The 13305-nt window shown below is 41.2% G+C and overlaps 1 protein-coding gene across 3 annotated transcripts in view; it reads right to left on the reverse strand.

Annotated features, from left to right (window-relative positions):
* Positions 1-13305, reverse strand: part of PRKCE (protein kinase C epsilon) — a 465689-nt gene that overhangs the window by 313978 nt on the left and 138406 nt on the right. The window contains exons 1-2 of one of the 3 annotated variants that reach the window (XM_075925412.2): positions 7689-7931; positions 6473-6570 (exon numbers count right to left, since the gene is read on the reverse strand). The exons of 1 other annotated variant lie outside the window; for it this stretch is intronic. In XM_075925412.2, the coding sequence (XP_075781527.1) occupies positions 6473-6553 (81 nt within the window). In that variant the 5' untranslated portion in view covers positions 6554-6570; positions 7689-7931. Of the gene's footprint in view, positions 1-6472; positions 7106-7688; positions 7932-13305 lie in introns of those variants that run through there. One more of the 3 variants, XM_089777502.1, reaches the window with a different exon arrangement.

Consider the following 13305-nt stretch of genomic DNA (forward strand, 5'->3'; position numbering starts at 1 on the left):
TCAGCTGTTGCATTGTTGTGATATTTATATCATCATCATTATAGAGTGCTATGACATTTTGAAGCTGATGAGATTATGCCTATATGTTACCTGCAGTTACCTCATAAGCACTTCTGTAGCATGTGTTTATCTTCCAAATGCTAACAAACAGCCAATTAACAAGCCAACAGCAATGATGGGCCCTGACAACATCCCCAAAAAACAGTTCAGTTTGAGCCCTCATAATTGAGCACTGGTAGCTTAAACAGATAGATAGCTGCAAATGGTAGAGTTAATAGAAAAACATTAGGAGAAAAGGGAAGTAAAAGTAATGACATACATAACCCACAAAATCCCCCTCCAATATAAAGCACATTCTCAAAAGTTTAGAATGGTCTATCCATAGGTTAAGAAGACTCCAGAATCCCTTGATGAAAGTAGCTTTATGTGGAGTTCAGTGTATGGTACCACAAAGCAGAGGATTTTAATTTTGCATGGGTCCAAGAGATTCTGACAAATAGTTTGGGTCCTAAAAGAAGTCTCTACCACAGACAGAAAAAGGGAGAAGTGATATTGTAACAGTGTGTGGATACACCACACTAGGTGTGATAGAGCTAACCCATATTATGGGCAGCAAAAGTCCCCCTCCCCTCCCCCCAGAGGGTACTGGGCATACTCAAATTGCTGCTTCAGTATAAAAGGGAATGGCCCAGCTCATTCGAGGCTGACTGCCGGGGAGCAAGGATTCTTGGTGGAGGCTCAAGCCCAGGAGCTGTTTCAGCACCTGATTGCAAGAACCATAGACCATGAGGGCCAGATAGGAGACCAGATGCTTATAGACAGCAGACAGGAGTCAAGACTCCCCCTCAAGCTGCCTGCTTCAAGGAGCTCTGAGACCCCAATGACGAATGGACTCCTGCTTCAGGGCTCACAGTCGAAAGTGGACCGGGGAGGTTAGTGGTATCTCCCATCTGAGGAAAATCAGCATGTTGTAGTAAAATCCTTGCTGACAGGGTGGTGACCACACTTACTGTTGACAGGGCCCTGAGCCAGCACTCAGTGGAGAGGGAAGGCCCGGGTCTCTCTATCCCAGCCACCATCTACCCCTGGGTGACTCTGTTCACTAAGCCACACAAGCTGTAACCCAACAACAACTGTAATGATTCTGGCTTTTAGGCCATGCAGCATGAACTCGGGCCATTTTAAAATTCTAATGTACAATCATTAAATTGTAATGTGATTTTGTTTATAGCTATTCATGTATGAGATCTGCTTCTGTGTGTTTATTGGATACTAAAATTAAAAACATCGCAGAAACAAACAACATAATCAGAATTTACTTTAAGTTTAATTTTAGCATAGAAAGACCCTTCTACAGGCTGTTGCAATTGCTGATGACTAAATACAAATTCTGCAATCCAAAAAAGATACAAACAGCAGTAGCATCAAACACATTTTTCTTTGCACCAAAGGAGCCAGACTAAAGCTAAGTCTGTCCATCTCAATTCCCAAAAACTTTGCATACGGTCCTGAATCCCGCTCCCCTTCCCGCCCCCCCCCAAAAAACTCCCTAACTAGATAGGCTTTGCATTGTGCACTTTGGGCATCAACCATGGAAATGGAGTAGGGATGTAAAAAGTCATGTAAAGATGTAACTGTGTAACCACTACAAATCCTACATGGTTACATGCGCTGTGGGCTCTGCAGCATACCTTTTTAAAGGTATACTGCAGAGCCCGGAGCAAAGCCTCCCTGGGAGCAGGGCTGATAGAGGCCGCGGCCCCGCTCCCAGGGAAACTTCTCTGAGGGCTCTGCAGAGAAGAATATGTAAAAGTTATACATATTGAAAAACTGACGAGTGGGAGATATTGACTGGCTAGGGAAGGTGAGCAGAGCCCTCAGTCCCTGCCATTCTACTTCTGGGGAGCCTGAGTGTAACCTAGTGGAAACCAATAAACCGATGTTTATCAGTTAACTGTTTAAACAGTTACACTTTTACATTCCTAAAACCAAGTGGGGGAAAACCTAATTGGTAAATTACATTATTTGCAGAAGACGTGATTTCACAAAACACCTACTTATTTATGACAGAGACATATTTTTTACTTTTTAAAAAAGCTATTGAACATAATTGTACATGGTATTTTGAGGAAATGGTCCAGAATTTCTGCTATATGTCCTCTATTCTCACTCCATAGCTTTATATCTTTCCATCTGATCAGGACAGACTTCTTAAGCCAGACAATGAACCTCCTTACACTGGCAAGATGAAGGGGAGTCTTGCATATATACACAATTTCCACAGTACTGATAGCGCTTAGTAGACCTGGAAGTCATAACTCCTATTTGCAGTGCCACACAAATCATAGAGCTGCCTGTCAGCATAAATGTTAGAGTTTTGAAATTGATCCTCATAATTATTATGGCAACATTTCACAGTTTGCTGTCTGGTAACTGATCACATCAATATAAAGAAGTTGAGAAATTTTAGCCATGGTAAGCTCTATAATTTATTTACTCAAAGTCATTAATATAGGAGACATCAAAGACTGTGTAGAAATTCAAATATGACCTACAAAAAAGACCAAACATTTCTCAGTACCAGACATAACACAGAAAAGAGGAAGCCAGTGAAAACAAAACCCAGTTTGAATAATCACAGAGTTTAGAAATCATTCTTTAAAAAAAAAAAACCACACATTTATTAATGCATATGGTGACATCCAGGTATAACACACTAAAATTGGATATTGTGTGTCTTCAGTACAGCTGCACAAGCTAATCCTACCATAACTTCTTGTGGCAAGAGTCCCTCTGCTATAGAAAATCATTTTTGAATCACTACTGGATACAACATAAAAAAGAATGTCACCTATACTGAGATAGATGGTTTTGTGAACCACTGAACTGGACTCAGAGTTCAATTTCCAGTTCTGCCGTAGACTTCCAGTCGGACCTAGCACAAGTCATCGTATTCCTCATCCCATAAAATGGGGATACAACTTTTCTTTTGTTTGCCTTACTTTTTGGGGTAGGGATTGTCTTTTACTATGTGTTTGTACAGTGTGTAGCACAATGGGTAAAAAAAACATCATATAGTAAACACATTTATTCTACTGGAAGAAGAGTATGATCTTCTATAGTATAATTGAAGCAAGAGCTGAACATGAGACAGGAGAAAATTCTCTGTGGATATTTAAGTGAGAAAAAGCTTACATGGTGAGGCAAGCAGATGTTACTGGCATGAGTTGTTTAGCTAAGTGCCAGTGCTGAACCTTTATGGTCATGCCTCTTCTCACCAGGGATCCAGTTATGCCAGAAGAGCTATTTTAAAATTACTTTATAGTTTTTCTTTCTGCCTTTAAATTCAATGCCATTATTTCACCATTACCATCACAGCACATTCTTAATGAGCATTAGTAACAACCTCTAAAATATCATATCTGGGGAAGAGGATACATTTGCTTGGGGGTTAGTGCCTGGTTGAAGCAAACTAGATGAGAGTTCTAGCTGATGGAAGAGAGTAATCAGACTGGTGGGAGATATTGACTGGCTAGGACAGGGGAGAATCATAGTGAGTGGTGGGTGAGGGTTATTGGATGGTGAGTGGGAGGAAGTAACCTGTGGGCTTGAAATCAGGCATGGAATCAAGGCAATACATTGTCACAGTGGATCACAGCAGTGGTCCATCATCTCCAGTATCCTGCCTTTTGGCCGTTGCCAATGCCAGCAGACTGAGAAGAAAAACTACAGTGGCAGTTATTGGATAAGTTCCCCCCCTCCCAATAGTTTCCTCATAACACATCCTTCCATTGTTTATGCCCCAGACCTTATGGATTTTTATCTTTCCCCACCTCTTGATTATTTAAATGATTGATTATTATCCATAATTGATTTTTAATACTTTTTAGACCCCCTGGGCCCAGCTACTCAAAGGTTTTAGGTGTTGTTGTACTCAGAATTGCAATACCTAGCTGATTTAAGAGCCTAAAATCTCATTGTCAGAAGAGTTCAAGAGGGCATTTAGGAACAAACATTGCCATGACATCCTTGGGGAAATTCCATTTGTCCTTTCTTCAATCTTTAAATACAGAACTAGAAATTTGAACGCACACAAACACACAGATGTAACCCACAAAAATCTCTTAAGAGCACTTTAAAAATTCTGCAACCATTATTAGAAGAAACTGATAACAGCAGTAGAATCAGAAATCTTGATTCATGAGAACAAAACAAGTCATTTTAAAAAGTCAACAGAAACGTAGACTAATGGTTCAGGAAACTTTGCTAAAACCTGGCCTGCACAGCTTTTGTACCAATATTATTATTTCATTTAGAAGTGGATTTTTTTTTAACTGACAGTTATTATATCACTATAAAGATGATCTACATTGGTACAAGTGTATTCACCTTCCCTTATGGGAATAAACTATACCAGTATAATCACATTTATACTGTTTTTACTGTGTCCATTCTATCTATAGCTATAATATAGCTATACTAGAATATATATTTAAATCTACATACAAAAACTATACAAGATTTAAGATAACCTGATATATCATAGGGGAAACACTCACTCTCTCTCTCTCTCTGCCAGAATATGCACGTGCATGCTCTCACACACACACACACCTCTTGGGGGAGAAACAGGGGAAAGCACATGCAAGACAAAAGTTTGCATGAAGCCACTCATTTGAAACACATCTGTTCAATGTATTTAGAGAAGGAAAAGAAAATCTTTAATTTGCAATCAGTTTCCCAAGCAGATGGTTATATGATTTCTGAATAAGGAGTTTACATCATGTGGTAAAAATTGACCGAGGCTTTTCAAAATCTGTTCTTCACTAAACTGACGCTAGTGCAGTGATATTTCCCAAACTGGAAGGAAATAATTAGCTGCCATGTAGCTGTAACATTCTCCAGCACCACACAACATTTTAAATGTTTCTTTTCTTGGCTTATGATTTTTTTTAAATACAGTAAAACTCCATTGGTCTGGCATCCAATGCTCTGGCACTCCTGATAGCCCGGCACCATCGGGAACCCGGAAGGGCTCCAGGCAGCCGGACAATTGGAGCTGCTCTGCGCCCGGCTTCCCTAATTCAGCCGCTGCTGAAACTGACCAGCAGCTGAAACAGGGAAGCCGGGGGCAGAGCAGCTGGGGTGCTGCCGGGTTGGTCCCGTAGCGCTGCCCCTCAGGGCTGCGGGACCAACCCGGCAGCACCCCAGCTGCTCTTGGGGACACCTGGGGCAGAGCAGCTGGAGTGCTGCCGGGTCGGTCCCGCAGCGCCGAGGGGCGGCGCTACGGGACCAACCCGGCAGCACCCCAGTTGCTCTGCCCCAGGCGTCCCCGATTCAGCCGCTGCTGGATCTGACCAGCAGTGGCTGAATCCGGGATGCCTGGGGCAGAGCCGGACTATCGGAAGGGGGGGGCTATGAGGGGTCTGGGGTAGCATCCCCCTCCATCCCACCCTGGACCCCTCATAGCCCCCCCCTTCCGATAGTCTGGCATATCTGATAAACTGGCACCCCCTGGGTCCTAAAGGTGCCGGATTATCGGAAGTTTACTGTAGTATATACTTCTCAGTTGACAACCGGGATGGACCTGTATTGCCCACTGAGCTAATGATAAATAATAAGACTTTAAAATACAGACTGCTGGTTTGAACCTTGCCTGGGTTAAAAGATGACTGATAACTAAAGTTAATATCTGATGGCAACCGTGAAATATCTGATGATTTCAATCCAGTTTCATGGGTCTTTGTTCATATCTCGTAAACCAAAGCCACAACTGTCACATTTGTTGGCAGTTTCTGCAGTGAAGCCACAAAATACCTGGACAGGGAGACTTAACTACTCCAATTCAGAATTAAGAATAATTGTTTCCTTTAACTAGACATAGTTGAAATACATTACCAGGGTAACATGGGCAGTTGCCCTCACTGTGCTGAATCTACAGAACCAGCTGACTGGCAGCTTTCATAAACTCCTATGTCTATTAGGGATGTGAAAGTATAACCGTGTACACCAATGAGCCCATGCTCATCAGTTAACCTTCATGGTTACATGCAGATTCCCAGTACGCATGGGGAGGTGCACACTGGCTCAAAGGCAGCAGCATGGGGTGGAGGCAGGCAGGAGTCAGTGCTTGTGGGGAGCCAGCATAAAAGTAGGGTTGCCAGGTGTCCGGTTTTCACCCGGACAGTCTGGTAATTGCATCTTCTGTCCGGAAAAAACAAACAAAAACAAAAACAGAAAATACCGGACATGTAAAATGTTTTTCTTGGATGGAAGGCTGGCAGGGACGTTCTTCCTCTGCCGCATCTGGCGGGGGGAGTGCAGGAATTTAAAGTTGCAGAGACCTCTTATTTTTTTTGCTCAACAAGTTTCGTCCCCCTTTTTCTGCACAAGCAATTTTTTTCCCCACCATGTTTGGGATTTTTTGAAAGTATCTGGCAATCCTACATAAAAGTCAGCTCCCCACACTCACCTGTTTCCAGGGAGACACCCACTTCACCCTCTGTATTGGAGGCAGCAGCGGAGAGGGGAATATGGGGGGAGGTAGGAGCATTTTCACATCCTTAATATCTGCATAAAATCAGAGACCTCTGTTGTGGTTTCAGCATAAAGATTTAATATCTAGTCAATGGCAAAGCAGCAATTCCTGTTTAATGTATGGCACATTTTTTTCCTTCTGTGGTACAATATTTTCTTTTCCCTTTGTTATGCACTCCACTTCCTTCCAGGTATACTTTACAAAAGTTAAATAGTATGTGCAAAAGAGGAAGTACCCACACAACACTATTACAGCCAGGGTAAAGGAAACCAGAAAACATGCTGGGTTAGTCTGTGTTCTGGGGTTGTTGCTTTTGGGTTTTTTTTGGAAGGTTTGTAATTCTAATAGTTTAACAGCTGGAGGCTCTATGGCTGATATGGCAGAAATTCAAACCATTCCTAAATGAGGCAAAATAACCTTTAAAGGCAATGTATAAATAACTGCTAGGAAATCATGAAGCTGAGATGAGGTAAAACTGTTTTTCTAATGCTATGTCTAAATGGCTTCCTTCTTGTGCAAAAGCCTATGCAAATGAAGCACGGATTAGCATATTGCCGCACTTCATTTGCATAATTATTTAGGGGGCATTTTTGCGCAAAAACCAGCTCTTGCACAAGAGCTGTTCTTCCTGAAAAAATAAGGAATACTGTCTCTTGCACAAGAGGGTCTTTTTTGCGCAAAAAGGAGCCATCTACACAGCTCCTTTTTGCTCAAAAGCCTCTTGCACAAAAATGGCCCCTAATTAATTATGCAAATGAAGCACAGCAATATGCTAATCTGTGCTTCATTTGCATCGGATTTTGCACAAGAAGGAAGCAGTATACATGGAGCCTAATTTTCAGTACAAGTGTATTTCATATGTATTAATCCTTTCTTACGACATCAGAAATATACCTTTCCAGATTTTGGTTGCAGGCTGGAAAGCCTTGGTTTATCAAAGAGATTAATTAAAAAATGTGTTTATTATCTGCATATATTTTAAAAGGAATTTTTGCATAGAAATGTTGGCTTGGTGAGGATAGTCTGACAGGAAGTCAGATTACCCTCTGGCATGGGCCAACTACATTGGTTCACTGTGTTCAGGAAGGAAGACTATTGTCCCTTCCACTCTGATAGAAGGCTAAAACAAAGTTAAATTTTTGGAATTTACCTCTCCTGCTATGAAACCAAAGTACAGGCTGGGCTGGCACCAAAGAATTCAGGATGTTAACTGCTAACTTGCAGGTCCCAAGAGATGTCACTCAAGGCTTTCAGGCTCTTACACATGACTCTACAAAAGATGTAGGTAATTTACAACAGAGGTCCTAATCTGCTTGCAGCCAACCTGGAGAAACAAGGGATACAAACTGAAATCCTCAGATGAAGAGGCAGCCTTAATAATGTTTCCACTATTTCCAATCATTGTCACTATGGCTACCACAGGAGAAGCAATGAATGCAGTATTACAGACAGGTGTGTCTGCAAAAAACCCACAAAACTAAAAAGTGGCAATAAAACAGCCATAAAATTAAGTATCTTGTTTTGATTCAGGAGAAAAGTCTGGAAGATCCTGGGAAAGGGGAGAATCACAGGCATATACAGAGCACAGATTCATATAATATTACAATTTACAAGGCAGAGATAAAACATATTTGTACAGCGGCAGCAAGCAAAGCCACAGGAAATTATGTTTTAAAAACAAAGCAAAGCTAAAAGGACTTGAAGTGTGAAAATTTCAAGTTCAGAAATAAGCCACTCTTGTTCTTAGGTGTTAGAATCGCTTCCCATCATTTGATCCAGTTTGAGCTACTGCTTTTATGTCATGGCACTTTATGTTTGATCTCAATGACCAAACTTTATGTTTGATCTCAATGACCAAACTTTTCAGAAGTGACTAGTGAGGTTGGGTGCCTGTTTCTGGATGCCTATCCTCTAACAACTTATTTTGGCCTATGCATAAGGGTACTCAGTATTTTTAATATAAACGTGTCTCAAATTGAGCATCCAATAATCACTAATTATTTTTGAAAACTTTGACCCATACCAATAAATTGCTTCCCTATTCACCCTAATCACATTAATCAGGAATGAATTTATCCCCTTCTATCTGGGTACTACAATTCACTATAAATAATGAGGCACCACTGAAATAGTGAGGTACCATTATAATGAATTCACACCACACCTGGTAAAAAATAAAAAAAGGGTGAGTGATTTCAAAGTTTTTGCACAAAAAGTGCCCCTTTTCCGATAAAAAATGACAGAATGAGAAATTTTTCAACCAGCTCAAGTTAACATGCAAGCAGGAATATGCAACCTCTGAATATTATGAAATCCTCTGCAGTTGTTATGAAGATTAAACGCAAAAAACAAGAACCACTGGTTGCACACAAATATCCCTCTATGCACTTACATACAGAACAGTGGCTTAAAGAGTTTTAAAACGCTTTTTTAGTTGCCTTACAATAAACATTAATATTCAAATAAATATCTAACTATACACAAACCACAAGAGTAAAAACAACAGAACTAGCTCCAAATATTTAAACACTGTGACCCCTTTTGGAAACAGCTTTGCTTCATGCAGCTTGCCAAGCATTCCACTAATTTAGATGCTCTGAAGCAGTTATAGTGTAAACGTTAGAGATTTAAGCAATGTACAAAATAAAGTACAGTTAACTTGTAAAAGTTGGTTTTTTATATTTGTTCAGTCAGGAATGACAAGCCCAGTTGCAATCTCAGTTAGAACATGGAGCATAGTAGAAGTACAATATTTTTTGAGAAATCAGCCATGGTGCGGCTGTGCGTTCCGTTCTAGCACACTTATTTTGTTTTACCTCTTCTGTAATAATTGTAATGCGTTCTACTGGGGCCCTATCTACTTAGCTCTGTCTATTTTGTAAGCTCCTCTAAGATGGCTTTTCTGGTTCTCTCACTATTATCGTATGTCTATACTGCACACTTATTTCAAAATAAACAATTCCAGAATAGTTATTCCAAAATAGCTTATTTCGAAATAGCACATCTACACTGCAGGGAAGCCTCATAATTATTCTGAGGCAGGCTTCCCTAATGTAGATGTGCTATCTCGATTTAGACCCCCAGGAGGCACTGGGGAGGAATAACTTAGAATGGCCTGTGTGAAGGACTATTTCGAAATAGCAGCAGTGGTGCGTCTACACACGCCATATTTTGAAATAGCTCTTTCGTAATAGGAGCTATTCCTTGTTGAATGAGGTTTACAGATTTCAGAAAAAGCCGTCTTATTTCAAAATTATTTCACAATAACAGAATGGCTGTGTAGACGCTCACATTGTTATTTCAAAATAACGCTAGTTATCTCAAAATAATGGTGCAGTCTAGACACACCCTTAAGGGGAAGCTCATGTGCCTATTTAACTGTCAGTAAGTGAAACAAACTATACTGGGAGCCCTTAGTCATCACAAAACAGGAGAAGCCAAGTACGTCAGAAAGATTACAGCCACCAACAATATCCTTTAAATAGCTTTCTATACACTAATTAGGTACCCACTATCCAGCAAATCCACACATAACGCAGCATGAATGGAGCCACAAGACTTCCAACTTTCTAAGAACAAAAGAACCTATGGGAGGAAGGAAATGTTTGCTCCATGTGCATTAGCAGTCAAAAAAGCTAACAAAGTTGGCAACTATTAGGAAAAGGATAGATAATAAAACAGAACATATCATAACACCAGTATATAAATATATGGTAAGGCCTGCATCTTGAATACTAAATGTAGTTCTGGTCATCTCCTCGCAAAAAAAAATATATTAGAAGTGGAAAAGTACAGATGGGCAACAAAAAACAATTAAGGGATGGAAAAACTTCCATATAAAGAAGAGATTAAAGAGATGTGGATCTATTCAACTTGGAAAAGAGCTGGATAAGGGGAAATATGATAGAGACCGATAAAATCGTAAATGGTGTGGAGAAAAAGTATATTTACTCCTTTGCATAACACAAGAACCAGAGGTTACACATTGAAATTAAGACAACAGGTTTAAACAAACACAATGAAGTACTTCATACAACGCACAGTGAACCTGTGGAACTCATTGACAGGGAATGTTGTCAAAGCCAAAAGTATAAGTGGATTCAAAAAAGAACTGGATACATTCTTGTAGGACAGATGGTCCACCAATGGCTGTTGGTGCTAGATGGACCATTAGTCTGACCCAGTATGGTCATTCTTATGATGGGATCATTATTCACAGGATCCAACTCTCCACTGTTATGAACCTTTGGGCAGTAATTTATCTCTGGTACCACCCTGCTTAGCCAAGATCACATAGAAAACTTATAATAGATCTGGGAACTGAACCCAGACCTACTAAATCTCAGGCCAATACCTTAATCATATGATTCTCCTTCCTCTCCAAAGCAAAGTTTCCTTTTATAAAAGTGTAGGTACAAAAGAAGGTAATTGGCATTTAAAGTATGCAAAATAACAGAACATTATTACATACAAAGATAATTTAAAATACACACCACACACCAAAAACCAAAGTTATTTTTGTAGTTCCTCAAAGATGAAATGCCTGAAATATCAACAAATTCATCACATTGTTGTCTAAATTACTACTATGTAAGGTTTTGTATAAAATTAAAATGAATGCCTCTGGAGAAATAGTAGCGTTTCTGCTTGCAAGTAACATTGAATTCTCTCTTTCGTACACACTTCTTTTTAACATTTGGTACTTTGATAAGCTGTTTCTCACTTCATTACTTTTTTTAATACAACTTTTGTCTTGCTGTAAAGATGGCATTTCTTACTCTGTTTACTCTAATAGATTAGGAAGGGATTAATGAAGTTAATTCTGTTAACAAAATGGCTAGTCTTCTGAAGACTACAAATTATCAATGATTCACTTTGACTTCCTCTGCAGTTTTAGCCGTAACAAATCCAGGGTAACTCTGAGAGTCCTCTGATGTCAACCACAAAGTGCCTCCTGCATTCAGTTAGAAAAGAATCCATTGTAGTGCACGCTACCGGTCTTTAGGATCAGAATGGCAAATTCACTGTCAGACAGAAGCTAGTTCAAAACAAACAACTGAACACATGCTGCCAGCCAACTTATACTCACTGAAGAAGAGCTAGATCAGGGCATAATTGCCTCCGGTTGAGTGCAGCAATCACAGAGGAGAACAAACACCAACATTCCCTATTGGAGTTGCTGTTACCTGTGAGGGTAGAATCTGGAGGACTGCCCTTCAGCCTGCACTGAGGTATAGAAATAAATACACCTTTATCATAATTACAATGAGGTGGGTATGCAAGTTCTACTGGAGCATTTCTATTTAGGATTCTTATCTCTATTTTTCATAGGCTTTATTAGGGCTGATAAAAATTGGGGTTTGGTCTGCTGATGGAATAAGTTCACCATCCAACACTGAATTACACTGAGTTGTCCAACTTTCATGCCACTGCAATACCACAAGTGGCTTCACTAATTGAAAAAAGGTGAATATAAAATATTAATATGTGGAGATACACCTATCTCATAGAACTGGAAGGGCCCTTGAGAGGTCATTGAGTCCAGTCTCCTGCCCTCACAGCAGAACCAAGTACCATCCCTGTCATGTTTGCCCCAGATCCCTAAATGGTCCCCTCAATGATTGAACTCATAACCATGGGTTTAGCAGGCCAATGCTCCAACCACCAAGCTATGCCTCCCTCCCCTGGATTAAGTACAACCTCATCCTGCAAAATCTTACTCAGATGAATAGTGCACATGAGGCCAACTGGAATACATGTCCCCTAGTGTAAGGGGACTGTTACCCCTTACTAAAACTCTGTGGGAGTTTTTGGTTTACCAGCTTCAGAAGGGGAAGGGTTCATGAGACTGACAGACCCCAGAGACAATGGAAAGCAGTCAACACTCCAGCTCAGCCTGACTGACAGGTTGTAAGTGGGGATTGTTCTGGCTCTGTCTCTGAACAAACAAGCTGTGTGCAGAAGAGGTCCTGCAAAGACAGAGAGCTGAAAGAGGAGTACAAGAAGAAGTCCTGCAGCGACAGAACCAGACACAGACAGGCCAAGCAGTGCAGACCCTGTGTTGAGCAGCAGACTGGCAGTGCTCAGAAAGCCAAAAGGAACAGAGAAACAACACAAGGAGCTGGAACTGGCCAAGCAGCACAGCCTGCAGCTGGATGTGGTGAGCTACTGGGACCTGCAAAGTGTGGGGAAAGGCTCTGGACTGGGAGAGGGGTCTGGCCACTTAGAGACTGAGGCTGTGTGGTCACTGCCAGTGCAAGCGTGTCCAGCCTGCAGCCCCTTGCAGCACATCCAGGGCTTCTAAGGAAGAGACTGTGAACTGTCCTTACACTCTGCAGACTGCTGTGTTGATGTCCCTGTGCTACAGAGCAGGGCTGTGTGTTCTCATTTAACCATTCTCATTGTTTCTTATTCTATTCTCTTTAATCAGTTGATGTTTAATAAATTGTATTTGCTTTGAACCTTATGAAGTGATCACTGGGCCAAGAAGGCCTGCAGTGTAAAGAGAGCACCTCGGAGTGGGGACACCCTAACTCCTGCCCCTAGTGACTACAAGGTCAGGGATTAAGCCCCAGGAAACCTGGGCCCAGCCTTGTTGGGGTTTCAAGGGCTCTGCTACTCAGGAGAGTGGAGGGGGAGCCCTCAGGATCAGGGAGCCGTGGGGTAAAGGAAGTGGGAGCGGGGACTCAGATCCTTTCGCTGCTTCATTTCACCGGGGTGTATAGAAGCCAGGAAAGTTCCCCACAAGAGCGGGACCATTCCCCCGC

Source organism: Pelodiscus sinensis, chromosome 3 (genome assembly GCF_052426305.1).
Source record: "Pelodiscus sinensis isolate ZL-2025 chromosome 3, ASM5242630v1, whole genome shotgun sequence".
NCBI lineage: Eukaryota > Metazoa > Chordata > Testudines > Trionychidae > Pelodiscus > Pelodiscus sinensis.